Source organism: Lycorma delicatula, chromosome 12 (assembly GCF_047948215.1).
Source record: "Lycorma delicatula isolate Av1 chromosome 12, ASM4794821v1, whole genome shotgun sequence".
Lineage (NCBI taxonomy): Eukaryota > Metazoa > Arthropoda > Insecta > Hemiptera > Fulgoridae > Lycorma > Lycorma delicatula.
In genome coordinates, this window is record NC_134466.1 from 9,311,751 (window position 1) to 9,338,948 (window position 27,198).

The following is a 27,198-nucleotide window of genomic DNA, read 5'->3' on the forward strand; positions in this document are numbered from 1 at the left end:
GCTTTAACGGAGGACTTCTTCTCGCCCTCAAACTGATGCACACCACAGCTTACAGTTTAGGCCCCGTAGAGATGCCCGAAGGGACATCTACATCGGTAAAGTTCACCCCGAGATAGATTTACAAGTTTATGCCTTCAGAATGAAGACAACGGACACCTGCAGCTACCACGTCGCCCTCAAGAACTAAGCTAGAAACCTAACCGCGGAAAGAAGACCCCGCGCCTAGATCCTGCTATAATGAGCCACTTTCTGAATGTCTCAGATCGCACTAACAGCCTCAACAATAAACTTCCCACTAAAGTTTAACATCGAAATTTAGACCTAGTTCCCTTAAGAACCCCGCTTAATACTCTAATGAGTTTCTATCTGACTCCGTTCCGGTCTGCCCGGGAGAGAATAAACGCCTACTCCCGTACAGCGCCATCGCGGAGTCCCGCGTGACATTCACCATCTTTCGCAATTGCCGCCGAGACTCCCCTACGTACCACCTGAGCAGCACCCAGAGAAGCCCCGCCGACAGTGATTTAGCTCAAAATGCCCTCGTCGGAGCGCAACCGCACCCGCCGGGCAAGAATAGTCCGGCCCACCGACAACGGCCGCAACTCCGCCGACAGCCTGATTCAATGCATACCACAAATACATCTAACCGAGGCACGCTGCCTAAGCGCCTACCTTCGGCCAGTCAACTGACCAGGCGGTCCCTAGCCACCCAGGTTCCTAACACCTACTAAATTCCTTCGGCGGTCCTGCTCAGGGCGAGGAAGCCAGCAACTATTTTCCACTCACTACGAGTCCTCCAGTTGACGCGTAGATCCAAAACAGAGTTTATTCTCTAGAGTTCCCTACTAACTCTGGTACGTTCAGCTTCATACGGGGGACATATGTAGAGGACATGGTCCACAGTTTCATCGACCCTACAGTCCGGACAGAAGCCGGAATCAACCAACCTAAACTTAGCCAATTTGTCCCTAAATGCACCATGTCCTGAAAGGAACTGAGTGGTATGCCGATTGGGGGATACCCAGCTAATCGTTCGCAACTCCCCGATGTTAGGGAGTATACCATGCGACCTGTTAAAGACCTGTTAAAGAAGTGTTCCTCCTATCTTGCCAAGAGTCAAAACCTTGGTCTTCGATCTCACGCATACGCCCAGTAGTAAGAAGGCCAGCCTTCTTAGCAACATACCGCTGGCTACGTTCCGTAGCCGAAATATCCGCAGGTTTGATGCCTGCAATCACAGTTACCTCGCGAGACAGTCCTGTAACCGCCGACAACCGCTAACAGAAGAAGACGCTGGGCTCGTAAAATAATGCCCCTATAACTTTGGTGTTGCAAACGATGAGCCCAGACGGGCGCAGCGTACAACATAATGGCCTCACAGAAATTCAACCCCCAATGGGGATGGACCACTCTACGCACGCCGAAGAAAGCATCAATTGCCTTCTTCGCCACATACTGAAGGTGCTCCTTGAAGAGAAGCCTCTCATCAAGGATAACACCCAGATATTTCTGAAGGGTGACATACCTAATTGAACGACCGTCCATCACAACCCGCGGATGGCGAGTTGCAGCTAAACGGCCCTTCAAAAACATCATAGTGGTTTTCTCCGCACTGAAAACCATCTTATGCTGAAGACTCCACAACCGCAAAACCCTACATGCCTGTGCCGCTCTAAGCTCGATCTCAGCACGCGAATTACCCTCAACCAGCAGCAGCCCATCGTCGGCATAAGCCACGACACGACAGCCGCCAGGCAAGCGCAACCGCATGAGAGAATCAAACTCGATGGTCCAGACGAGTGGACCTAATACACTGCCCTGCGGACATCCTTTAGACAGGGTCTTTCCTACTTCCGAACTGCCGTCACGAAGGACGACAGTTCTGTCGCTGAAATAACTCGAGAGAGCTCTAATTTCTTCCTGCGTGCAACCACGCTTCTGCAATTGGAACAAGGCAGAGGGCCACCACAAGTTATTAAATGCCCCGGATATGTCCAAAAAGACACCGAGTACATACTTGCACTCGCTGCCCGAAGCCAGATTCAGGACCCTAATAATCGCATCCTCTGTGCTCTTACCGGGTCTAAAGCCATACTGGTCGTCCATCAGCATGTGATTCAAAGTGAGCCTACTATTAATGCGGAGGTAAAGAACCTTCTCGAAAATTTTTCCAACTGGTAAGAGCGTCAGAGGACGGTAAGAAGAACTAACGGTGGGATCCTTGTCGCCACCCTTGAACAATAGCTTCAGAATTCCTCGCTTCCAACAAACCAGGAAACAACCGGCGAACAAACACCTATTGAATACCCTAGTCAACGGGCCAAGAATTACGGGCAGGGTGCGAACAAGGAGCTCCACCGTGATACCATCATATCCGGGGGCTTTGTTCCTAGCAAGGCTACAGATTACCTGGCGGACTTCCGCCTCAGTAATCTCCAAAGACACAGAGTCCGTAGTGAAACCAACAACCGCCGCTCGAACTCTCCGGTGATATGAGGTCTCACCAACCTCGGTATCATCGGGGAGCAGATCGTCCATCAGAAGAGATAGAACCCGATCTTTCTCAACAACAACGCCGTCCTGGGTCGAGAGAGCCGACAGAAGATTGTCCTTTCTACGTTTATGACCAAGAACACGATAAACAACACCCCAAGGGTCTCTATTCCCTTGCTCTTGGACAAAAGAGCGCCAGGAATCTCGTTTAGAAGTCCTAATTCTATGAAAATACTCGTTCCTTTTCTGACGGTACTCCGCAAACAAGGCCTCGCGCCGGTCAGGATCACGCGCACGCTGTTCGGCTCTCCTGAGTCGGCCCACGGCCTGTTTTACCGCAGTCAAGTCCCGAGACCACCAACCAGCTATTCTCTCTCGACCCGTACTCCGGGGGATTGAGAGTTCTGCAGCTTCGACCACCGCAGAAGAGAAATCCTCTGCCAGACATCGAGGCTCCGGTTTTCAACGACGTTACCTAACTCGACTTGGACCGCATAGGCACCCTGGGCATTGAGTTGACCGAACCTAACCATCGAGCGAGTTGAAGTAGACCTCAACCGCTCTCAAATAGCTACCACACTCCCTACTGTTAATGGAGTGCCTATGATTTCTGCGTAACCGCTTGCAGTTAACGCAGACCGGAGCCTCCTTCTTTTGCGGACAGTCCTCACGCTTGTGGCCCTCTCCACCACAATGCGCGCAGACCGACGTATATCTACAGAACTTGGCCCTGTGGCCAAACCTACAACACGTGAAGCACCTCTGCACATCAAGGTATTCCTTGACGCGGCAAGAGGCGAAATCAACGTAGACCCTACCCTCGGACAAAAACTTCTGGTGGAGACCAGCACCAAGTTCAAACACTCCGTGATACCGAGAGGCATCACGCTTTCCGGTCTTGAAGACCAACCTACACTGCTCTTTGAACGCAGCCGCATCCAAATCAGTGTTCTGCTCTCGGATGAGAGACAGAACCTCCTCATCGGAGAGACTCCGCTCGATGTCATAAATTATGACTCGGGGCTTCCTCATTCGCTTGGGGTCCACCTTAACCTCAAGCTTCTGCACCGCAGGAGAGTCCTTGATGACCTGGACTGTCTCCTTATTGTCAGCAACGACAACTAAACCCTTGCTGGTCTCCCTGATATCCCGAATCCTAAGCCGATTCCGGTCACCACGAAGGGCTTCGCGGAAATCGCGCTTCAACTCCTGGCTTGTGGTTTTTGATCCCTCTGCCTTGTTAACGAAAATCACCTCGGGCTTCTTGACTGCCTTGCTGGCCTCACGTTTGGTCTTCAGAACCTCGGCGTAGCGCCTGGGCTGCACCGGGGCCTGAACGACCACCTTGGGAGCCTTGACCTCTTTGGGCTTGGAGGCCAAGGCCTCGAAACCCTCGCTAACCGCCACAAAAGCTTCCCTCAGCTTACCCAGCCGAGGGAGAATTGTCTTCCTCACTCCCGAACTGAACCCGCCCGGAAGCGAGAGAAAATCTACTAAGTAGTCCAGGTCCTCCTGGACTTCTTTCAACAGCGGGGCAGAACTGCCAGGTCTGCCCTTAGAACTTTTAAACGCATCGACTGCAGGGGAGGACCGCACCTGGGTGGGTGCCCCTGTGTCCTTCGCCTCGCTTACCTCGTCCTCGGAGGAGCTTGTTGATGGCACCGGCGCAGGTTTCCTCTTCCGCCTGGACTTCTTAACTTCCTGGAAATCGGACATGGCCGAAGTTTCCCTAGCTGAACTAATCCGAAAATCTCGCTGTCTCCTAATAACTAAGTTGAGCAAGCCCACAATGTGACGACTGCCCGCAGCGAGTACGGGCAGCTGGAGACCCTTACGTTCTCCTGTCACGCTACGTACCTCTTTGCCGCTACTGGAACGATTGATTGCGGTACTAAACGTACGACAATGAACCGCAGATTACGGCCCCCGCTCTGACAAGAGCGCAGAAGGACTAAGAGGCAAAGCCTCTTTTCTGTCACAGGGACTGACGACCAGCAGTCGTTGCCACCCCTTCGCCGCGTTGAGGCGAGTACGCGTCGTATGAATCTACGCCTGTCACACCGTAGCAGAGCTACAGATGCTGAGTCTAAATTAAAATGCGCTTTACAATGGTACAGCCTTAAAACCAGAAAACCTCGATACTGTTAGAAGGTACACACTCGACCAACAGCCAAACGATACTGATAATAAGTATACCACAGGAGCACTCTGAGACGCACCAGGGACCAGAGTGTTGGAAGACTCTCAACAGTTAGAACGTACAATTTTTAAATTCTTTATGTTGTAGATGATGTACATAGATACCATCGAGTGAGGACCAAGTTTGTGATACCAGCCGGAGGTCTTCACGTTTGACGCTGAGTTAAGAAAGTAGGTAAGATTCCAACATATTTTGCCATAAATCCTAAAAAAAATGAAATCAATAAAAATTGGTTGGGGGAGGGTGACATATTCTGTAGACTGCTTAAATGAGATTTTTCATCCTTAGTTGATTAATTCATACATCTTGCTCTCAGTGTTAGGGAATTGTTTTTTCCTTTGCTTCAGTTCAGTTATGAAGATTCCTATCTGAATCTCACATTTGTGAGATTTAAACAAAAAAATGTAAGTCAGTCCCAAATATTTGGTACAAATATTGAACAAGACGAAGCATCATATGCAAACAAATATGGCAGGTATGAAAATTTTGAACAAAACACCAAAGAATTTTTTTTTAAATTAAAACTATTTTCTATAAAATGGATGAAAAGATACAAAAATTAACAGTATAATTTCGTAACATCCATAAATTATATTCAGCACTGATTTTGCTGTTTTATTGGTTTGCATTTAGTTCTTAGTATTTACATGCTTGTTGTACATGTCATTACTACTTAGCTTTTTTTTTTTTTATGATCACTACATATTTAATCATGGTAATACTTATTTTACTGATGCCATAAGTCTCATGCTTTCACCAGATATTTTTATATGCAATTGTTATTTATATTTCATTATGCATATGGTTTGGTTGGGATATTTCAGTATTCTTATTTGTTTTACTCCCAAGTTTAACATGTTTTTACTTAGTAAGGCACAAATTTAACTTCAATGATGTATATGAATTTTCTAAAAATGAAGAAATGAGTTTAGCATTTTACATTACATGGGGGTCTCCTGCAGTAGCAATAACATAGTAATTCACAGAAACTCAGCTGAGATGTGTAAAGCGGTAGTGTGTATGACAAAAGTCTTGATTAGAGTCTTAAATTTAATGCTGATAATTAATAAAGATGCTTAAGAATGTACTTCCAACAAAACTGCAGCTGAAATGGAAGTCATATCAGAGAAATGGCATGTACACAATGTCATTAAAAAGCTAGCAGAAACTATATACATGAACCCTATGACCATTCTGAAACTTTTACTAACCTCAGACTTGTGCTCAGCAGGTGGAAGGCCTGTGGTCGAATGTTAGTAAAAAGCAATTAGCAGAAATGATACATTTTGTCACAACATTAAATCACATCTACATCATAGTAGTAAAAGTTATAATTAATTAATAAAAACAAGCTATTCATATAATGACTTACATGTGTGTCGAAATTATGTATGATTGGCCATTAATAATGCATAACAGTCGGTGACTATGATTTGGAGGGAGTGGAGATTTAATAAAACAGACCACATTAAATAAATAACCCACCGGGTTGGTCTAGTGGTGAACGTGTCTTCCCAAATCTGCTGATTTGGAAATCGAGAGTTCCAGCATTCAAGTCCTAGTAAATGCAGTTATTTTTACACGGATTTGAATACTAGATCGTGGATACCGGTGTTCTTTGGGGATTGGGTTTCAATTAACCACACATCTCAAGAATGGTCGAACTGAGACTGTACAAGACTACACTTCATTTACACTCATACATATCATCCTCTGTAGTATTATCTGAAAGGTAATTACCAGAGGCTAAACAGGAAAAAGAAAACGACCACATTAAATATCAATGATCCTAAACAGTAAAGTATAACATCATGCTTTTTAATAATTTTATTTAATTATGTTAAATTAATTATTTAATTACATTAATAACATAATCAAAAGCAATTTTCTATGATAATTGTTCAGATAAAGTTTCTACTGCAAGTAACTTTTCTCTTCGCATAAATATTTATCTAAATTTTTTTTATGTTTATACTTTTTATAAGCCTACTTATACTTGCAACACAAAGTTTATTAAACATCTTCAACAGGAAAATTTGTTTGTTAACAAAACATGACACTTGGAAACTTCTTTGACCTCACTTCCTGTTTACTATCGCCTATAATTATATTACAGGTGATGAAAATAACTGCAGCCTAATACTTTTTCAAAACAACTTTACAAAATGGAACTTTCCCAAACATTTAGTGAAGTAAAGTAGGAGCTCTATATGTTGATTACTACTGTTAAAATTCAAATTCTATTGTTTACCAAGCAAAATTTACACCAACCAGCCCAAAGCATCAACTGATCTCTCAACAACTTCAAGTGGGAAAATTTAATGTGTGTGTGTGTATATATATATATATATATATATACGTATCTATTTAAATATAACAGACTTTTGTGAGATCTTTTATAACTAGAGGTCATAGAAAACAATACAAAATATATACAAAATACAATAAAAAAATTACTTATTTACATTTCCACAAAACAAATCACTGAAAAAAGAAATCTAGCATTATAAATATTTTCCAAACACTTCCTTCGATATTAATATGGGTGAGCACAATTCTTCAAAAAGTAATTAACAAAGATTGAAATGAAGTGAATTAAATTAATTAAAATGTTTAAATCACTAATTGATTATTCTGTCTACATCATCTTTCCATTATGAATAGACAGATGACGTTTTAAAGTTGACTTTTGGGTAAAGATTTTTTGACAAAAATTACAAGTGAAGTTTTTCTCACCAGTATGAATAGAGAGATGTGTTTTTAAATGAATGCTTTGTCTAAAGGTTTTTTGACAAAAATTACATGTGAATTTCTTCTCACGAACATGAATAGAGATATGTGTTTTTAAATTACTCCTTTGACTAAATGTTTTTTTACAAAAACTACAAACGAATTTCTTCTCACCAGTATGAACAATGAGGTGTGTTTTTAAATTACTACTTTGACTAAAGGTTTTTTCACAAAAATTACAAACGAATTTCTTCTCACCAGTATGAACAGAGAGATGTGTTTTTAAATTACTCCTTTGACTAAATGTTTTATTACAAAAATTACAAATGAATTTCTTCTCACCAGTATGAACAGAGAGATGCCTTTCCAAATGAGACAATTGATGAAAGGTTTTTTTACAAAAATTACAAGTGAATGTTTTGCCACCAGTATGATTGGAGAGATGTGTTTTTAAATGAATGCTTTGTGTAAAGGTTTTTTGACAAAAATTACATAAGAATTTCTTCTCACCAACATGAATACATAGATGTGTTTTTAAATTATTCCTTAGACTAAAAGTTTTTTTACAAAAATTACAAATGAATTTCTTCTCACCAGTATGAATAACGAGATGTGTTTTTAAATTACTCCTTTGACTAAATGTTTTTTTACAAAAATTACAAGCAAATTTTTTTTCACCAGTGTGAATAGGGAGGTGATTCTTTAAACTACTTCTCCATCTGAAAGATTTTTGACAAAAATTACATGTGAATTTTTTTTCACCAGTATGAATAGATAGATGTGTTTTTAAATTACTGCTCTGACTAAAAGATTTTTGACAAAAACTGCATGTGTATTTCTTCTCGCCACTGTGAATAGGGCGGTGAGTATCTAAATCAGATTTTTTACTAAAAGATATTTGACAAAAATTGCATGTAAAGTTCCTTTTAACAACATGACTATATGACTGTGACTCTAAAGTAGATCTCTGAGTGAAAGACTCCACATCGATATCTTCTTCATCAAGATCCTACAAAACAATCAATATACCTGTGTTATGTTAAGTACAAATTGAGAGCTTATACTCTATTTTAAACATGAAAATAAGAACATAAACAGCAAAAATTTGAATCTAGGCCACATTGTAAATATTAAGTAATAGCAAGCACAATATGTTGTAAGTAGCAAAAACAAAAATTTTAGGAGTATAAGCAGATAAAAAATGACGAACAAAATGAAACGCATCCCTAAACTATGTGTGACAGTATGGAAATTAAAACTGATCTGACAACAGATAATTTTATGCATGGTCAATAAAAAAATTAAAAGAATAAAAAAACTTATTGTAGTTTAATTCTGTTCATATTACCTGAAAACAGAAATCTGGCATTAGGTATAGAAATTTTTCAAACATCCTTGATATGGTCACTACATTTTTCTTATTAGACCAAACACAGAGAGGGTACTAAAATCAGTTAATAAATATTATTATTAGATTTTAATCCACAGGAAAAATCAAGTGAAATGAAAAATAAGAAAACAGGTTTAATACTGGATATGTATAGTGAAGATCCAAAAGTATATACATGTCTATGAAAATTCTAATGAAAAATTTTAATTTCTTTTAAATTTAATCCAATCTGACACACAAAAATGAGAATGGTTTCATTTATCTACAGGAGTGAGCAACACATTTCTTGAGAGATTTTATCCTGTTTCTAAATCACATACATCCAGATTCAAACCTTAAGTTTGTAATGCAATTTATTACTTGCCAAAGAATAATTTACTGATAACTATTTTTTTGTTTGACACATTTTGGTCCTAGTATATAATTTAATCCTGTAAACATATAGAAAAGTGTGCTGCTGATGATAATTCTGGTGTATTTAGTAAAATCAGTACGAGTCAAAAAAGTTAACTTTTATAATGAGTTTTTTATTTAAATAATTTTTAACTGTTTTCTGATATTAACAGAATAGTGTGGCTGAGAAAATTTAGATCTTTTCAAACATAAAAAATTAATTTACTGCAAAACGCTGCAACATTAACAATAGACAATGCTGGTATCAACCTAGTATCATTTCATGTAAGTTATTGATTTGTTGTAGCATTAACATTGTGTCAAGGTGGTGAAATAAACTTCTGCGTAATATTGGCCAATGTGATAATACAGTACAACAGCATCTTAGCTTATAACGAAATTACACCTGATAACGAAATTTGATAAAAATCTTTTAGAAAAAAATTAATTCATTATGAAGTTACTTTTTCATTCTTCACCGATGAATATTAACCAAATTTGGTTGATTTACCAAATTTAGTAATGATGAAAACATCTAACATAAACAAATTCTGTAAATTCTATTGTTCGAGAACTCTAAAATTGGTTAACAGAGCAAACCAATCTCTGAATTGAAGATTTGTGTTTCATAATAAAATGTAAAAGGAGAGAGAATTTTTCTCACCTTCTTGCACAAAGCCACAGACATTTTTTTCACAACTATTGTGATGACATATTATTTTGAATAACTCGATTAGCATCTTTGTAGACAAAATACTCAGCAATATCTCATTCTGTCAATAAAAATTCATTGTTACCATCTAATTTGATGAAAATGTACAATTCTAAAACACAAGCACTAGTTAGCTGCCATGTTCAACAGGATGTTGAGACATGTGTCTCAACAAAAGATGCAATTCTTTGTTGTCAATGTGTGTTCATCGTCTTTGAATGATTGAGCCTGCATGCATCTTTCTTTGTGCATTCAGTATGGCGTGTACTTTAACAGCAAATATCTCTGATTTAATACATCTTTCATAAGCATGAAGAGTAAACACAGACAGTGAAAGACTAGTATTCTATTAGATTAGATTTCTAGGTACACCAGTTCCTAATCAATATAGCGTAAGGCACTAATCGAAGATGTCAGGGAGATGGAATTCAAGTGAAGTGGTAGACCATCATTAATTGATGAAGAAAAAACTGAGCAAATCCAAAAAAATTTACTTTAACAGATAAAACAACTGCAAGAAGCCAATTTGTAAGAAGCTCAGTCTCATCCCATTAAAATAGAAAGCGGTTCAAAAGTTAAAGCTACAGACTGTGGAAAGTGAATTCAATTTGTGAATGCTTTCAACAGTTTCTATTAGAGAAGCATGATTATATTTTGGGCTAATGTTTTCTATATAGATGAATCACGGTTCCATTTATCAGGATATGTGCACACAGAACATGCTTACGGTCTGCAAACAATTTAAGCATAAATTTAATGTAAACTATCACTTAAACATGTATTAAATTCTCTGTGAAAGGAAATTCAAAGACGTTTCCCTCGTTTTGAGGAAACTGATGCTCTCTATGCAAAAAAAAAAAAAAAGGCAAGTTTTGTTTTGCTAAAAAGATATTGACATCATGTAGGAATTGCAGAATTATCATTCTACTATTTTTCTCTCCTTCTTGAACATCATAATACATAGCATCTAGTTTCAGTATACTTTAATGTTGCCCTTAACAGCTTTCCACTCTTCAGGTCTGCTTAGTGTTGATTCTAGTACTGAATTACATTTCTGTATTAAATTTAGATGCGCATTTTTCATGTCGTCAAGAGTGAAAGGTGCAATAAATGTGCAATAAGCTTTTCTGGATTGGAAGATAAACCATCAAATTTCATAAGGTTTTTTTTTGACATTTAGAAGGTGTTTGTAAAACCAGTCGGTGGTTTACAAGTGAGTCTGTCTTTTCAGTGTTTCTCCTTTCAGCTCTGGTTCTATGACAGTCGGTTCTACATTACCAGCAGAAGTACTAAACTCTTCACGGTTACCAATGCTAATGTATAAATTTCAACATATTCCGGTCTTTTTCAGATTTATATTAGGCAATAATTAAATTACTATAGCATAATCATTTTACCCTCCTCTATGAATCATGAGACCTTGCCGTTGGTGAGGGGGCTTGAGTGTTCAGGGATACAGAGTAGCTGGACCGAAGGTGCAACCATATCGGAGAGGTATCTGTTGAGAGCCAGACTAAGGAATGATTCCTGAAAGAGGGCAGCAGCTCTTTCAGTAGTTGTTAGGGGCGTGAGTCACAATGACTTAAACGGCCGTATCAACATCACTCAGTCCTCTGAGTACTGCGCAGCTGAAAGCAATGGAAAACTACAGCTGCTTTTTTTCCAAGAAAATGTGGCTCTCTGCATTTTCACATAGCAATAATGGAGGCGCCTTCTTTGGTAAAATATTCCGGAGGTAAAATAGTCCCCCGTTCGGATCTCCGGGTGGGGACTACTAAGGAAGGGGTCACCAGAAAATTAAAAAATAACATTCTACGAGTCGGAGCGTGGAATGTTAGAAGCTTAAAGAAGGTTGGTAGGCTAGAAAATTTAAAAAGGGAAATGGATAGGGTGAATGTGGATATAGTAGGAATTAGTGAGATTCGGTGGGAAGAGGAAGGCGAATTTAGGTCAGGTGATTTTAGAGTAATTAATTCAGCGTCAAATAATGGGCAGGCAGGAGTAGGTTTCGTGATGAACAAGAAGATAGGGAGGAGAGTGGAGTATTTCAAAACGCATAGCGATAGAATCATTGTAATAAGGATAAAATCAAAACCTAAACCGACAACGATTGTTAACGTTTATATGCCTACAAGCGCCCATGATGATGATGAGGCAGAGTGTGTATACGAAGAGATTGATGAAGCAATTAAACACGTAAAAGGAGATGAAAATTTAATAATAGTTGGAGATTGGAATGCAAGCATTGGAAAAGGCAAGGAAGAAAATATAGTGGGTGAATACGGGCTGGGCAAAAGGAATGAAAGAGGGGACCGACTTATAGAGTTTTGCACGAAGTATAATTTAGTAATTGCCAACACCCAATTTAAAAATCATAATAGAAGAATATACACTTGGAAAAAGCCAGGCGATACTGCAAGGTATCAGATAGATTATATCATGGTTAAGCAAAGATTTAGAAATCAACTCATTGACTGCAAAACTTACCCTGGAGCAGACATTGATAGCGACCATAATTTGGTGATAATGAAATGTAGATTGGGGTTTAAAAACCTGAAGAAAAGTTGTCAGATGAATCGGTGGAATTTAGAGAAGCTTGAGGAAGAGGAGGTAAAGAAGATTTTTGAGGAGGAAATCGCAAGAGGTCTGAGTAAAAAAGATAAGGTAGAAAATGTAGAAGAAGAATGAGAGAATGTTAAAAAGGAAATTCTTAAATCAGCAGAAGCGAACTTAGGCGGAACAAAGAGAACCGGTAGAAAACCTTGGGTTTCAGACGATATATTGCAGCTGATGAATGAACGTAGAAAATATAAGAATGCTAATGATGAAGAAAGTAAAAGGAACTATCGGCAATTAAGAAATGCTATAAACAGGAAGTGCAAACTGGCGAAAGAAGAGTGGATTAAAGAAAACTGTTCAGAAGTGGAAAGAGAAATGAACATTGGTAAAATAGACGGAGCATACAGGAAAGTTAAGGAAAATTTTGGGGTACATAAATTAAAATCTAATAATGTGTTAAGCAAAGATGGTACACAAATATGTAATACGAAATGTAAAGTCGATAGATGGGTGGAATTGAAGAGTTATACGGAGGAAATGAATTAGAAAATGGTGTTATAGAGGAAGAAGAGGAAGTTGAGGAGGATGAAATGGGAGAAACAATACTGAGATCTGAATTTAAGAGAGCATTAAAAGATTTAAATGGCAGAAAGGCTCCTGGAATAGACGGAATACCTGTAGAATTACTGCGCAGTGCAGGTGAGGAAGCGATTGATAGATTATACAAACTGGTGTGTAATATTTATGAAAAAGGGGAATTTCCATCAGACTTCAAAAAAAGTGTTATAGTTATGATACCAAAGAAAGCAGGGGCAGATAAATGTGAAGAATATAGAACAATTAGTTTAACTAGTCATGCATCAAAAATCTTAACTAGAATTTTATACAGAAGAATTGAGAGGAGAGTGGAAGAAGTGTTAGGAGAAGACCAATTTGGTTTCAGAAAAAGTATAGGGACAAGGGAAGCAATTTTAGGCCTCAGATTAATAGTAGAAGGAAGATTACAGAAAAACAAACCAACATACTTTGCGTTTATAGACCTAGAAAAGGCTTTCGATAACGTAGATTGGAATATAATGTTCAGCGTTTTAAAAAAATTAGGGTTCAAATACAGAGATAGAAGAACAATTGCTAACATGTACAGGAACCAAACAGCAACAATAACAATTGAAGAACATAAGAAAGAAGCCCTAGTAAGAAAGGGAGTCCGACAAGGATGTCCCCTATCTCCGTTACTTTTTAATCTTTACATGGAACTAGCAGTTAATGATGTGAAAGAACAATTTAGATTCGGAGTAACAGTACAAGGTGCAAAGATAAAGATGCTACGATTTGCTGATGATATAGTAATTCTAGCCGAGAGTAAAAAGGATTTAGAAGAAACAATGAACGGCATAGATGAAGTCCTACGCAAGAACTATCGCATGAAAATAAACAAGAACAAAACAAAAGTAATGAAATGTAGTAGAAATAACAAAGATGGACCACTTAATGTGAAAATAGGAGGAGAAAAGATTATGGAGGTAGAAGAATTTTGTTATTTGGGAAGTAAAATTACTAAAGATGGACGAAGCAGGAGCGATATAAAATGCCGAATAGCACAAGCTAAACGAGCCTTCAGTAAGAAATATAATTTGTTTACATCAAAAATTAATTTAAATGTCAGGAAAAGATTTTTGAAAGTGTATGTTTGGAGTGTCGCTTTATATGGAAGTGAAACTTGGACAATCGGAATATCTGAGAAGAAAAGATTAGAAGCTTTTGAAATGTGGTGCTATAGGAGAATGTTAAAAATCAGATGGGTGGATAAAGTGACAAATGAAGAGGTATTGCGGCAAATAGATGAAGAAAGAAGCATTTGGAAAAATATAGTTAAAAGAAGTAACAGACTTATAGGCCACATACTAAGGCATCCTGGAATAGTCGCTTTAATATTGGAAGGACAGGTAGAAGGGAAAAATTGTGTAGGCAGGCCACGTTTGGAGTATGTAAAACAAATTGTTGGGGATGTAGGATGTAGAGGGTATACTGAAATGAAACGACTAGCACTAGATAGGGAATCTTGGAGAGCTGCATCAAACCAGTCAAATGACTGAAGACAAAAAAAAAAAAAAATCATTTTACAATAATTATAATGTAATTATTGCATAACAATTTAATATACACCAAAAAATTATTCAAACCAATGAGTTCTGAAAAACCCCAGAGAAATAGAGGTAGCAAAATAATTTATGCAACAACATACTGCATAAATCATTATTTTATTCATATTAAATTATATATGAACGATTCAGACGTAGGAAGTAATGAAGAACCTCACAGAAGCAACATAAAAGTAAAAATTAAAAATCCCTAGGAACCCATAGAAACCTGATATATACCACAGTCAAAATTATACATAAAGTACAGATCATGGAAAAGTAAACTCATGGCTCTTATCAAAAACAAATAGGAATGGAATGAAGAAGTATAATATTTCTTACATTTATTCATTTCTGTGTTTTATGGATGTTTCAACAGCATTAATCGTCTGTTGTAAGATAAATAAACAATTTGTTACAACTGTGACATATATACAGCACCATAAGAGAATAATCAAAGTAGTTTTCTCTGAGGATGACAATGTTCATTATAAAGCTGGTTTCTATTAACAAATTATAAGTTCACTTGCAAGACTCGATCGGCTACATTTCAGTAGGAAGGCAACACGAAACCTTTTATGAAACCTGTCGTGGAATGTTTATTCTTTTTTTTTAAAAAGCTGTAGATTTTTAGAAGTGAATTGTGACTCGTGTCAGTGAGCTAAAATCCTTCACATACTGTTTTATCAAACTTGTTTTAAACTTTTAATCAAAATATCTACTGTTCAACAAGAATGCTAAACACAGGTAGGCATTTAATAGTAAATGAAAACATCTATAGGAATAGAAAAATTCTGAATTCTTACAACATTTTACATTTTTACTTTAAGCCAAGTCAAAATAGAAAATAGTTTACTCATTTAGATATTGTCAGTTTATCATCTGTTGTGGCTACAGGTACAAACAACTGTTTGCTTTCTTTCATTCTTGCTTTTTTCTATAATACTGGAGGATAATGAATCTTCATCCAAAACTGAATTACAAATTAGTGCATCTTTACTCCGTAATAAAATACAAAGTAACAATAATAGTTTATTATTAAGGTGGGACATAAATAAACGTGGTTAATGAAATGTTACTGAAAAATAACATCTGATGAAGTTAAGAACTTGTAGCTAACTAAAATGTTACAGACAATTTAAGACAAGTTCTGGATCAGGGTGTATTCCAAACCATTAACTTGAGTTTTTTACGTGCAAATGACTTGCTTTAAAATTAATCTATGTTTATAACAAATACCACAAGTAAACAAGCTTTATGGCATAATAGAAAGACCACTGAATTTTTAAATCTACAAAAAAAAAATGCAGTCAACAAGAGTGAAGTTCATTGTTGTTCACTATCAAAACAACATAGATTTTTCACAAAAGAATAGTTAGAAAGACTTAAGATGCTTTAAATAAACAAGGATTATTTCATTGTGTAGGTATCACTACACCGATCAATAAATATAAAATATAAGGAAAATATAAGTCAAGCAAGCTTATAGAATCAAAATATTTCCAGATGAGAAGCAACAGTCAAAAAGTAAGATGCCGTTTACACAAAATTACGTAGTCTTCAATGAAAAATTAGACGTCCATTAGTCTAAAGGGTAGTACTAACCTGACCCTAGTTATAAACCAAACACCAAGCAAGCCAGGGTAATATCAAGTGTTTGGGATAATATAGCCTAACATATCAATGATATAACTATGATTCTAATACAAGCGTACCACTCAGCTTACCAGTTTCATTGACAAGCTTCTTTTCATGTTCATTCAATGTGATATAATGTGTCTTGTGAAAACTTGTAAGTTGCAGCATCTCATATACCATTACCAAGCCTTAATAAACATACAGATTTTTAGGATGAAAATTTCAGGATCACATCAAAATTTATTACACTACTTCTAGTAATGCCACACATATATTTTGTCTGCTACATAGAAGCCATTGTGAAAGTTGCTTAATTTTTTTATTATACTGGTTAGAGGATACTTATAAAACACAGGCTTCTTATATTGCACAAAATTTTATGTACATTCTACATTAAAAATGAACAAATGTAAGTGAATACTTATATAGGGATTTTAATTGAATTAATTACTAATAATTAATTAGAGATTTCAGTTAGACCATAGAAAAAATAAATTTAACAAGGCATTTTCTGCAAATAAAAAATAATTCTACAATGTAGAGCCAGGTCAATTAAAAAACTAAAATCACTAGATTGTATTCACCACCTGGCCTATCTGTGTTTAACAGTTAACTGTATAACACAATTTCCTTCAATTGAATTTTCTGCTTCTCTGGATGCTGTTAATGTACCATTCCATCTATTAACTTTCATACAAGAATTAAAGAGGAGAAAGTCCATAAAGTATTCTCACTGACAGGAAGAAAAAAGCCTCAAGTTTAAGATGGTCTGTGTCCATTTATTGTAAAGCTATGCAGACCCAAGGCCTGAAATTTTTCTACGGTCATAAAATAAATTAATTTTCACAGAAATAACTTGTCAATATGAGTACTTCCATAATAATAGTGCAACACAGCAATCTTTAATCTGTCGGAGTTTATTATGTACAGTAGCCATCCAGTCACCTTGCCACCTTGATCCTAAAGATCGTTTTACACAATTAATAAAATCAGAAGTAGCAACTCAGGTGGTGAAAGAAGGCTGTGAATAGTGTTCAACTGGCACCTTTCAAAATAATCACTTTTGATAGTGCTTGAACACAGGAATATTGCAGGCACTAAAAATAATAGATTAATAGAAAAATGTGTCCCTGAGCACCATCTAAATTATTAGGTAAAACAAAATGGTGACAGAGGAATACATAAACACAACAATCTAGTCTGAAAACAAAAATGGAGAGAACTAGAAGGGGGATTATCCAAAACTAGGATAAAGCTTCTAAAAGGAAGTATAGCTTTGTATTGTTTTAATACAACCTTTATAAACAATGTTAAATATGGGTTTATAATGAAAAATGTATTATTAGCCAGCTTTGTGTATAGGATGAGGTATCAGCTCACTGCATTTTCTTTGTTACATATTGTTGAAAAAATTGTTAATCTTCAACAGGAAGGACTTATGTACAAGAAAAAAAGAGTAGGGCCACTGTTCCATAAAAGCTAATTAATTACCTTCACATACTCTTTTAAAATCACTTTTTTACACTTTTTAATCCAATATCTAGTATTAAACATAGGTTTACCATACATTCGGGATCAGCCTAGACAGTTCTGGCTTTTTAGTGCTGTCCGGGGTAATGTCCAGGGTTGCAAAAATGTCTGGGGTTTGAGAATTTTATGACTAGTGAGACCTTTTTTAATTTTAGACCTATTGTTCAACATCACGTTTTTTAACATTCTTTTACGGTCGTGCATCTCTCAGCCAACCTTGGAGCAAGCACTGATGTCAATTTTGACAGAGGTGTGGCTACCAGTCTCACCACACCTTTTTACTTTTGGCAACACAACAGGGCCAATGTGTTTATGTTGTTTTCGTGTGTGAAGTAACTCGTCTACATGTTTTATTATTTTACCTCTATTCATTTTTGTCTCATCGTTTAGCAATGGACAAAAAAAAATGTGTATTTAATGTTAACCTGCAACAGGAATACAAATTTTTGAAATTGTGTAATGACAGTAACAGAGAATGTTTACTGCACACTATGTACTGGAGAATTTTCTGTTGCACATAAAGGAAACTGTGATACTGAAAGCCACATGAAAACAGCTAAAAATAGGAGTGCTATTAATGTTATTACTTCAGCAAACGTAACAGATTTTTTTTAAAGCCAAAGATAGGAATAACAATAACAGTGATCTGGAGTGTGTTGCTAAAGAAGCTACATTTTCATACCACACTGCTAGACACGAACTCTGTTTCAAAACATCAGACTGCACATCTAAACTGGTTAAAAAGTTATACGAACCAAACGTTTCATCTGCTAAAACCAAAACCGAAGCAATTACAATTAACATTATTTTGCCATTTATATTTGATGTGTTGTATTCTTTACAAAACATTAATTATGTAACAGTAACGATGGATAGCTGAAACAGAAGCGAAGTAAAACTTGTTCCAATTGTTGTAAGATATTTCAGTCTAGAGGAGGGAATACAAGTTAAACTTTTAAATTTCGATGAAGTGTCAGGTGAAACTACTCAAATGTTGACTCTGTATCTTTTGCAGTGTGTGAAAAAATAGAAAGTTTAGAAAGTTTGTTATACTGCTGATAACACTAACAGTAATTTTGGTGGTGTGAAGAGAAAAGGGAATGAAAATGTATTCAGAAAAGTTGAAAGTAATTTAGATAGACCTATTTTAGGAATTGGTTGGTCACACCACATTCTACACAATGCAGTACAAAAAGTATTTGATTCTCTATCGCTGGAGATAGAAGTTATTGTTATAAAAATTTATAAATATTTTCACATATATACAGTAAGAGTAACAAAACTTAAAGTTCTGTGAATTTGTGGAAACAGATTACAAAAAAGTATTATCTCATAGCAGCACAAGGTTCCTCAGTTTCGTTACCTGCAATAGAAAGAATTCTTTCCATTTTTGATGGCCTTTTTTCTTTTCTTTTTTCTGTTTTAGCCTCCGGAACCACCGTAGGTATTACTTCAGAGGATGAATGAGGATGATATATGTGAGTGTAAATGAAGTGTAGTCTTGTACAGTCTCAGGTCCACCATTACTGAGATGTGTAATTAACTGAAACCCAACCACCAAAGAACACCGATATCCACAATCTAGTATTCAAATCCGTATAAAAGTAAACTGCCTTTATTAGGATTTGAACCTTAGAACTCTCAAAATCAGCTGATTTGCATGGACGCATTCACCACTAGACCAATCCAGTGGGTTGTTTTTTTTTATGGCCTAAAATCATACTTGTTATCTTGCGACAAATGCCCAAAATTATTATTTGATTTTTTTGAAATCTAGAAAGTAAACTGTTTTTGAAATTTTTGTATGGTTCTCTACAGTTATTTAATAATGTAGTTATGAAATCGGTAGCTAATTCTATCACAGCAATAGAATCATTCAGACATATTCTGAATAATTTATCATCTTCAAGAAAGAAAAACCCACAAATTTATACCATCTTCTCCGAAAGAATTGAAGAAATCACTCTAAAAGAAAATAATAATGTTCAGGAACAAAAATTCTTCTCAAACATAGACAATTTTTATAATTCTAGTATCCAATAGTTTGAGTCGTGGAAAATCAGTTTTGATAAAGTTAGTAAGTTTCGGTGGATAAATTTATGAACTGAAATTGCCTGGTCTGATTTAGAAGAAAGTGCACAAGTTGTTAATGAAATTATAAAAGATTCCATAAATACTGATAAACGTACATTGTTGAACCAGATAATTCAGAACTTGTGGTTCAAGTTCTGAAAAAGTACCAGATACTATTAAAGAAAAATGGAAAGCAATTTTTAAGGTGTTTGAAAAGACTGATATTTCATGTTGCAATATTTCTAAAATGGTTGAGTTTCCAGTGTCTTTCCCTGGGACATCTGCTCCAGTTGGGAGTTTTTTCAATTACGGGGAACATTTGGTCTGCAGAAAGGGGTAGACTTTCAGTTTCTACTGTTAAACATCTGCTAAATGTTAAAATTAATTCAGAATTTTCTTGTACTGAATTTTAAGATGTAATTAAAACAAACAAACCATTTCTGAAAAAATTTATGTCTAGTGAAAAATACAGCTAAACAAATAAAGTTTAATGTTTCAGTAAACTGTTATGACTTTTAAGTAATTTCAAAAATATGTCCTGGGTTGGAACCAAAAAAATATGGTAAGCCTAGTTAAACATGAATGCTAAATATAAGGTTGGCTAGTAAACAGTAAATGAAAATACCTAGATGAATAAAAAAATTGAGAATTCTTTCTTAAACTTAAACAAAATCAAAATAGAAAATGGCTTACTTGTTTAAATGTTGTCAGTTCATAATTTGTCATGGAATCAGGTACAAAACAATATTCTGGTTGCTCTGTTTCACGCTTAATTTCTTTTTTAATAGTTAAGGATAATGGATCTTCATCCAAAAATGAATTTCCAGGTGATCCATCCATATTCTGCAAGAAAACATAAAGTAGTAATAGTTCATTATAAAGGTGGGACTTACAATTAGCATGGTTAATGAAATGTTACTGAAAATAGACATTCTGGTGAAGTCAAGAGGTGGGAGCTAACTATGTTACAGACAATTTAAAACTGTTCTGGATCAAAGCGTATTCTAAAGCATCAATGTGAGTCCATTATGTGGGCAAATGACTCTTACTTTAAAAATAATCGATGTTTATAACAAATACAAAAAAACAACAGTTTTCTAGATAACAGATAAACAACTGAATCTTTAAATCTACAAACAAAATGCAGGCTACAAGAGTGAAGGTGAAGGTCATTGTTGTTTATTATCTAACAAGATACATTTTTGGCAAAAGAATAGTTAGATAAACAAGGCTATAAATAAATGCTATAAATAAGCAAGGATTATTTAATTATGTAAGTATCACTAAAGCAATAAATAGGTGTAAGATAGAAAGAAAACTAAACTTAAAGAATCAAATTATTTCTAGATGAAAAGCACTAGTCAAACAGTAAGAAGCAAATTGTAAAAGGCAGCTACTTTTATTTGGATTTAAATACTAGATCGTGGATATCGGTGTTCTTTGGTGGTTTATTTTATTTAACCATACACCTCAGGGGATGGTCGATCTGAGACAGTACAAGACCACTTCATTTACACTCATACATATCATCCTCATTCATCCCCTGAATTTATACCTTATGGTGGTTCCGAAGGCTAAATAGAAAAAAATAAAGGAAATAGTCTTCAATGAAAAATTAAGTCCATAAGTCAAAAGGGGTGTACTAACCTCATCGTTTTCTGTTTAGCCCCCAGATCCACTGTAAGGTATTACTTAGAAGATGATTGAGGATGATATTTATGGATGTAAATAAAGTGTAGTCTTGCACAGTCTCAGGTCAACCATTCCTGAGATGTGTAGTTAATTGAAACCTAACACCAGTATACACAATCTACTATTCAAACCCGTATAAAAGGCACTGTATTAACCTGACCATACACATTCTATCCATGTTCATTAAATCTGATATAATAATAAAATGTCTTGTGAAAACTTGTAAGTTGCAACCTCGTGTACGCCAATATCAGGCCTTATTCAACATATTGTCATGTGTTCACTGCTCGATGGGGACATTGAGAGATGAACAATTAAAAATTTTTATATAATTACAATTTATTGGCTTAAGAGCATAAGTAAAACAAGGCAAATCAATAATAATAATAGTAAACAGCAATAATAAAACAAATAATAAAAGTAGTAATCACAACCACAATAATAATAAATGTCAATAATAAACAGTGATTACATACAAAACAGAATTTAAAGTAATTGTCAAGATTTATTCACAGGTAGACAAATAATGAAAACCAGAATTCTGTCCTATTGACAAAATACAAGAGCATGACCGCTAGTCTTAACACTTTTAACCACTAGTCTTGTATTAACAACAATAGTACAATTGACAAGACAAGTATAAAGTTCTTTCAGTACAAACACCTTTGATGTTCACAAATAAAACTACCCTAACAATTTATGAATGAAATTTAGTACATTATCTGATTCACTTATAGTCTCAGTAATACACCGAACCACTTCTTGTTTTCATATATTGGAATTACTTGTGATGTCCCCTTAATCACATCAAACATGTACACATGTCTTTCTCGCAGAATACTCACACACTCACATCATGACGTCTTGCTTAGACTGATTTTGCAGAACTGATTTCAACTGGTCCTCCCTACAATATTTATACTCCTATCTTCTTTACCTGCAGAACCAAACCCCAGTTGAGCGTGAGAACGATCGACCGAGCCCTTTCGTTCCCATGCACTCCTAACCTGGGTCCGGTAACTCTTCCCACAGAACGACAACTGTTTAGGTGTGTCAGTGGGCCAGGAGAAAGAGGTGCCAGGAGAAGCACGTAATTAACAAAACACTAACAACATTTATTATGCTGCTTCTGGTAATGCCACACCGCATATATTTTGACAACCACACAGAAGCCATTGTGAAAGGTGTAAAAATATACCCTTCTTTTAGAAAGTTTACAAGATCCTCATACAAACTTTTAGAGAACTGAACAACTTAACAAATTTAACTTAAACCAAGTTAAAGCAGAAAAACATACTTCTTTAGATATTATCAGTTCATTATCTGTCATGGCAACAGGTACAAACACATATTCTGTTTGCTCTGTTTCATGCTTGATTTCTTTTTTAATAGCGATGGATAATGGATCTTCATCCAAAAATAAATTGCCAGTTGATGCATCCATACTCTGCAACAAAATATGAAATAATAATCTTTACTTCCAGTTGAATACAAAAACGATAGTAATATATGTTATCAGTATAGACTAAGTATAATAATAATTATAAGCTAAAAAATGTTAATTATATAATAATTTAAATCAAATATTTAAAAAAAATAAAAACCATAACTGTAGAATATATGAATATGTTTGGAAATTATGTATCTCTTCTGGATAATGTTGAAGATTACAATCAGCCAACTTAAAAATAAAAAAATAGGTTTTAAAAATAAAACAAAAAATGAAAAGAGAAGGTAAGCTCTGTTTATTCATACATGTTCTAGAAATTTTAGAAAATTCTGGTTCCTCTACAAAGAATTTATAGTATAATTTTTTTTTCTTTAACTGTACATCTAAATAAATGTCAATAATAAAATAAGTTTGAATAAATCAATAAATAAGTTGTACTGTTTTGGTCAATCAAAGGTTCTTTTTATCCATATTTATCTTCAAATCCAGTTTCCCAGATTTTAGAGCAAAAAATTCTAAAATCCTGGAAATATATACTGGGGGAATGGTCAAAATTCTTTCTTCTTAAGGCCTCTGAAAAAAGAAAACAACAATGTTAATGCAGATTTTTTTTCTAATTACTGTTATCACATGCAACAGTATAAGATGGATATAATCAACTTAAAAAATAAAATTTCCTTATACTGTTATTTATTTCATTCTTTAATTAAATGTACCTTTTCTCCATGTTAATTGACAGTCTAATATTATTCAAAGATAATCTACATTGTAAGTTAGTTTAACTATCTCACTGGCAGAGTTAGGGCTCTTCAGGCAAACAGCGGTATTCTAAATTGTCCTACTCTCACTGAATTTCATAGAATCAGTTTTCGATGTTTAAAAAAATTGTATTTTCAGTAAGCAATCAGCTTATTTGAATCAAGTTGTATTCAATCTGTTTCCACCTCATAACTCTTTGCGGTCTAATGTGGCAACGTAAAATTAAACTAAATTATCAAAAGGTTTCTGTTATATACGTCATTTATATTTATAATAAAAATTAAATTAGGCCTAATGTAAATCCTTGTGGGATTCTACCTTGTTGAAAGCCTTTTGGAGATCTAGCGAGATTAGTAACTTTCTCATTTTTATTTATTCCCATGTCAACTAATGAAAGTAACCTTGACGTACAAGTTAGAATCTCCTTTCGTTAAAGTGGATCTACGATAGCTTGTTTTAAAAAGCATGGAAACTCAATTTTTAAAGGATAGATTAAACAGGTAAACTAATTTATCTAAAACTTTTAACAACTACCTCCTTCATTACTCTTCTAGTTAACATATCAGAGCCAATCACTTTTATCTGCAATTGACTAGTTATTTTATAAACTTAAATCTTTATCACATGAAATATAGATAAAAAATTAATAACTTAGAGTATGGGAAAATTATTACAAAAAGTGATTACAGCCAAATCCAAAAAATTATTACATACAAGTAATAATGCTTATTTACTAAAACTAGAAAGTATCATTAAATACATTAGCTGTATCTAATACAGTAGCTACGACTTTATTTTATAGATACTAACTTAAGAGCAAGTCAGATGATAACTATTTTCATCAATGGAATTTTTAAAGTGATACTTTATTTCATAATTAGATCTATTTTTTATACTTCTGGTTATAACTACATTATTTCTCATAATACAGTTGTCTACATGGCTTTTTATTTAATCTTTTCTTTCATAACTTTTACCTATTAATCCACAGTTTTGACTTAGTTATGAATTGGCCTAATAAAATGAATATTATAACAGGGACTTACATTCAACTAAACAATGTCATAGTCGACATGTTAATGTTTAATAATTATTTAATTCAGAAAGAACCACAATAATATAAATACAAATATTTTTCCTAAAACTATTTTTATTAATTTTTTAATTTTTATTCTTCATTAAAAAAATTTTTTTTCCTACCATAAATAAACATTATTATTCATTTTCTCATGAAATCTGAAGAACTTGCATAAAAAAAAAAAAAATTAAAAAGTGCCAATTTCAAATTTTACTTAATATGTGCAAACAATAGAGAGTTACACTTTTAAACACAGTTTTAAATTAACAGTAGAACTATGCTATTTTAGTTTTAACAAGGTCTTTTAATCAATTTAAAATGTACAATTTGTATTTGAAATCTCATCACATTATTTTTATTTAATACCAAAATTTTGGTGACTAATCACCACTAGAACCACTTTAACATCCTTTTTTTCCTGTTTAGCTTCCAGGAACCACTGTCAGGTATTACTTCTTCAGAGGATATGTATGAGTGTAGGTGAAGTGTAGTCTTGAACAATCTCGATCGACCATTTCTGAGATGTGTGGTTAATTGAAACCCAACCACCAAAGAACACTGGTATTCATGATCTAATATTCAAATCCGTATAAACCTAACTGCCTTTACTAGGATCTGAACATTGGAACTGTCAACTTCGCAATCAGCTGATTTGCGAAGACATATTCACCACTAAACCAACCTGGTGGCTTTCCTTTTATAGTATAAATTAAAGTTCCACTTACCAAAAATTTTCAAAATATGTTTTCAAATACTTTCAGAGCTGTTACTCCATCATCAGGGATTTCTTATAAGATGTTAATTCAAAATTCAAATAGGTAATTATATTTAAATTAAAAATTGTTACGTTCATAACAGTCGGTCGTCAAGAAATTAAAAAAAATGTAATTTGTACAACATACAAATTATTAATTTTGAATTAACATCTTAGAAGAAATCCCTGATTATGAAGCAACGGCTCCAAAAGTACTTGTTAATATATTTTGAAAATTGTTAAGTGGAATAATTTATACAATTGTATTATAATAAAATACCACTGCAGCCATATGCTTAGTAAATTATTTCCTTTAATAACCTTTTTTAACCTCCGGCACCACCGTTAGGTATTGCTTCAGAGGATGAGACGAATGATTTGTAGCGTGTGTGAAAATGCCACGTCTGACCGAGATTCGAACCAGGGGCCCCCGGCTGAAAGGCTAAGACGGTACCACTCGCGCCACGGAGACCGGCTCCTTTAATAACCTAACAAATATAGCCTCACTTTATTACGACTAATTTATTTATTTTTTTACTTAGTTTAAAACTTTGAAGTAAAAAATTGTATAAATAAGAACCTAACGAAGTTAGAATGAATTAAAACATACATCTTAGAATGTAATAATTTTGCAGATATATAAACGGCAATGTCGACATTATAAAGATACAAATTATGCACAAGTAATAGAATGTTATGTAATTTACCAACTCAGTACTACAGTAATGAACATAAAGTAAAGTAATTATATACGTACCTTTAAATCTTTTTTGCAGTACATTTCAAAATTTCAATCATCAAACAGCAGCAACATAACCTAGTAAAACAAACGAACTGGTCAGCTGCTGCGATGGAACAAAACACTAAACTTTCTATGTAACTGGATAGGGGGACCCATTTATTGGAATTGGTAAAGTTTGAAGCATAAACTAGCGTCACTAAATGAGTGATAGAACTAAATAAAATGAAACGGCGCATGTGCGGAGGTAAGTGTAGGGATATAAACCCCTTTTTGAACCGTTACAGTAGAAGTGCACTGATTTTGTATTTTGAACACTGATCTCTATATAAATTTTGTACAACTTTCCGTAAATTTATGCTTTCGTTGCGAAATGACCGTTATTTTGGTTATCTGACTCGTAAAATAAACTTCCTTAACATCACGATTATAGTCGTGCAAGCCTACAATGGTTTAATTTAGTTACCAGCCGCTCATTCCACAGTGCTGAGTATGCTTCGATATTGAACACTTAATTGTATTTTACGCCATAAGCATCCCCTGGCATTATACCATCTCCGTAGAAGAAAGTCACCACCCCCTTGACGTTACCGGTCGCCCCACCACCACCTCCGTTACAAGCCCTGAGGGGCTTTACCGGAGCTCTTTCTTTTCCTGTTTAGCCAACGGTAACTACCGTTTAGATAATACTTAAGAGGATGATATGTATGAGTGTAAGTCTTGTACATTCTCAGTTCGACTATTCCTGAGATGTGTGGTTAATTGAAACCCAACTACCAAAGAACACCGGTATCCACGATCTAGTATTCAAATCCGTGTAAAAATAACTGGCTTTACTAGGACTTGAACGCTGGAACTCTCGACTTC

The 27,198-nt window shown here is 35.1% G+C and overlaps 1 protein-coding gene across 1 annotated transcript; it reads right to left on the reverse strand.

The window, feature by feature from the left end:
* Positions 1–6,633: 6,633 nt before the first annotated feature.
* Positions 6,634–26,895, reverse strand: LOC142333350 (uncharacterized). The gene is made up of 4 exons (XM_075380372.1): positions 26,350–26,895; positions 22,849–22,998; positions 20,553–20,702; positions 6,634–8,432 (listed from the first exon to the last, which is right to left on the reverse strand). Exons 1-4 carry the CDS (start codon positions 26,371–26,373, stop codon positions 7,332–7,334), a joined length of 1,425 nt encoding a protein of 474 aa, XP_075236487.1. The 5' UTR covers positions 26,374–26,895; the 3' UTR covers positions 6,634–7,331.
* Between the last annotated feature and the right edge of the window lie 303 nt (positions 26,896–27,198).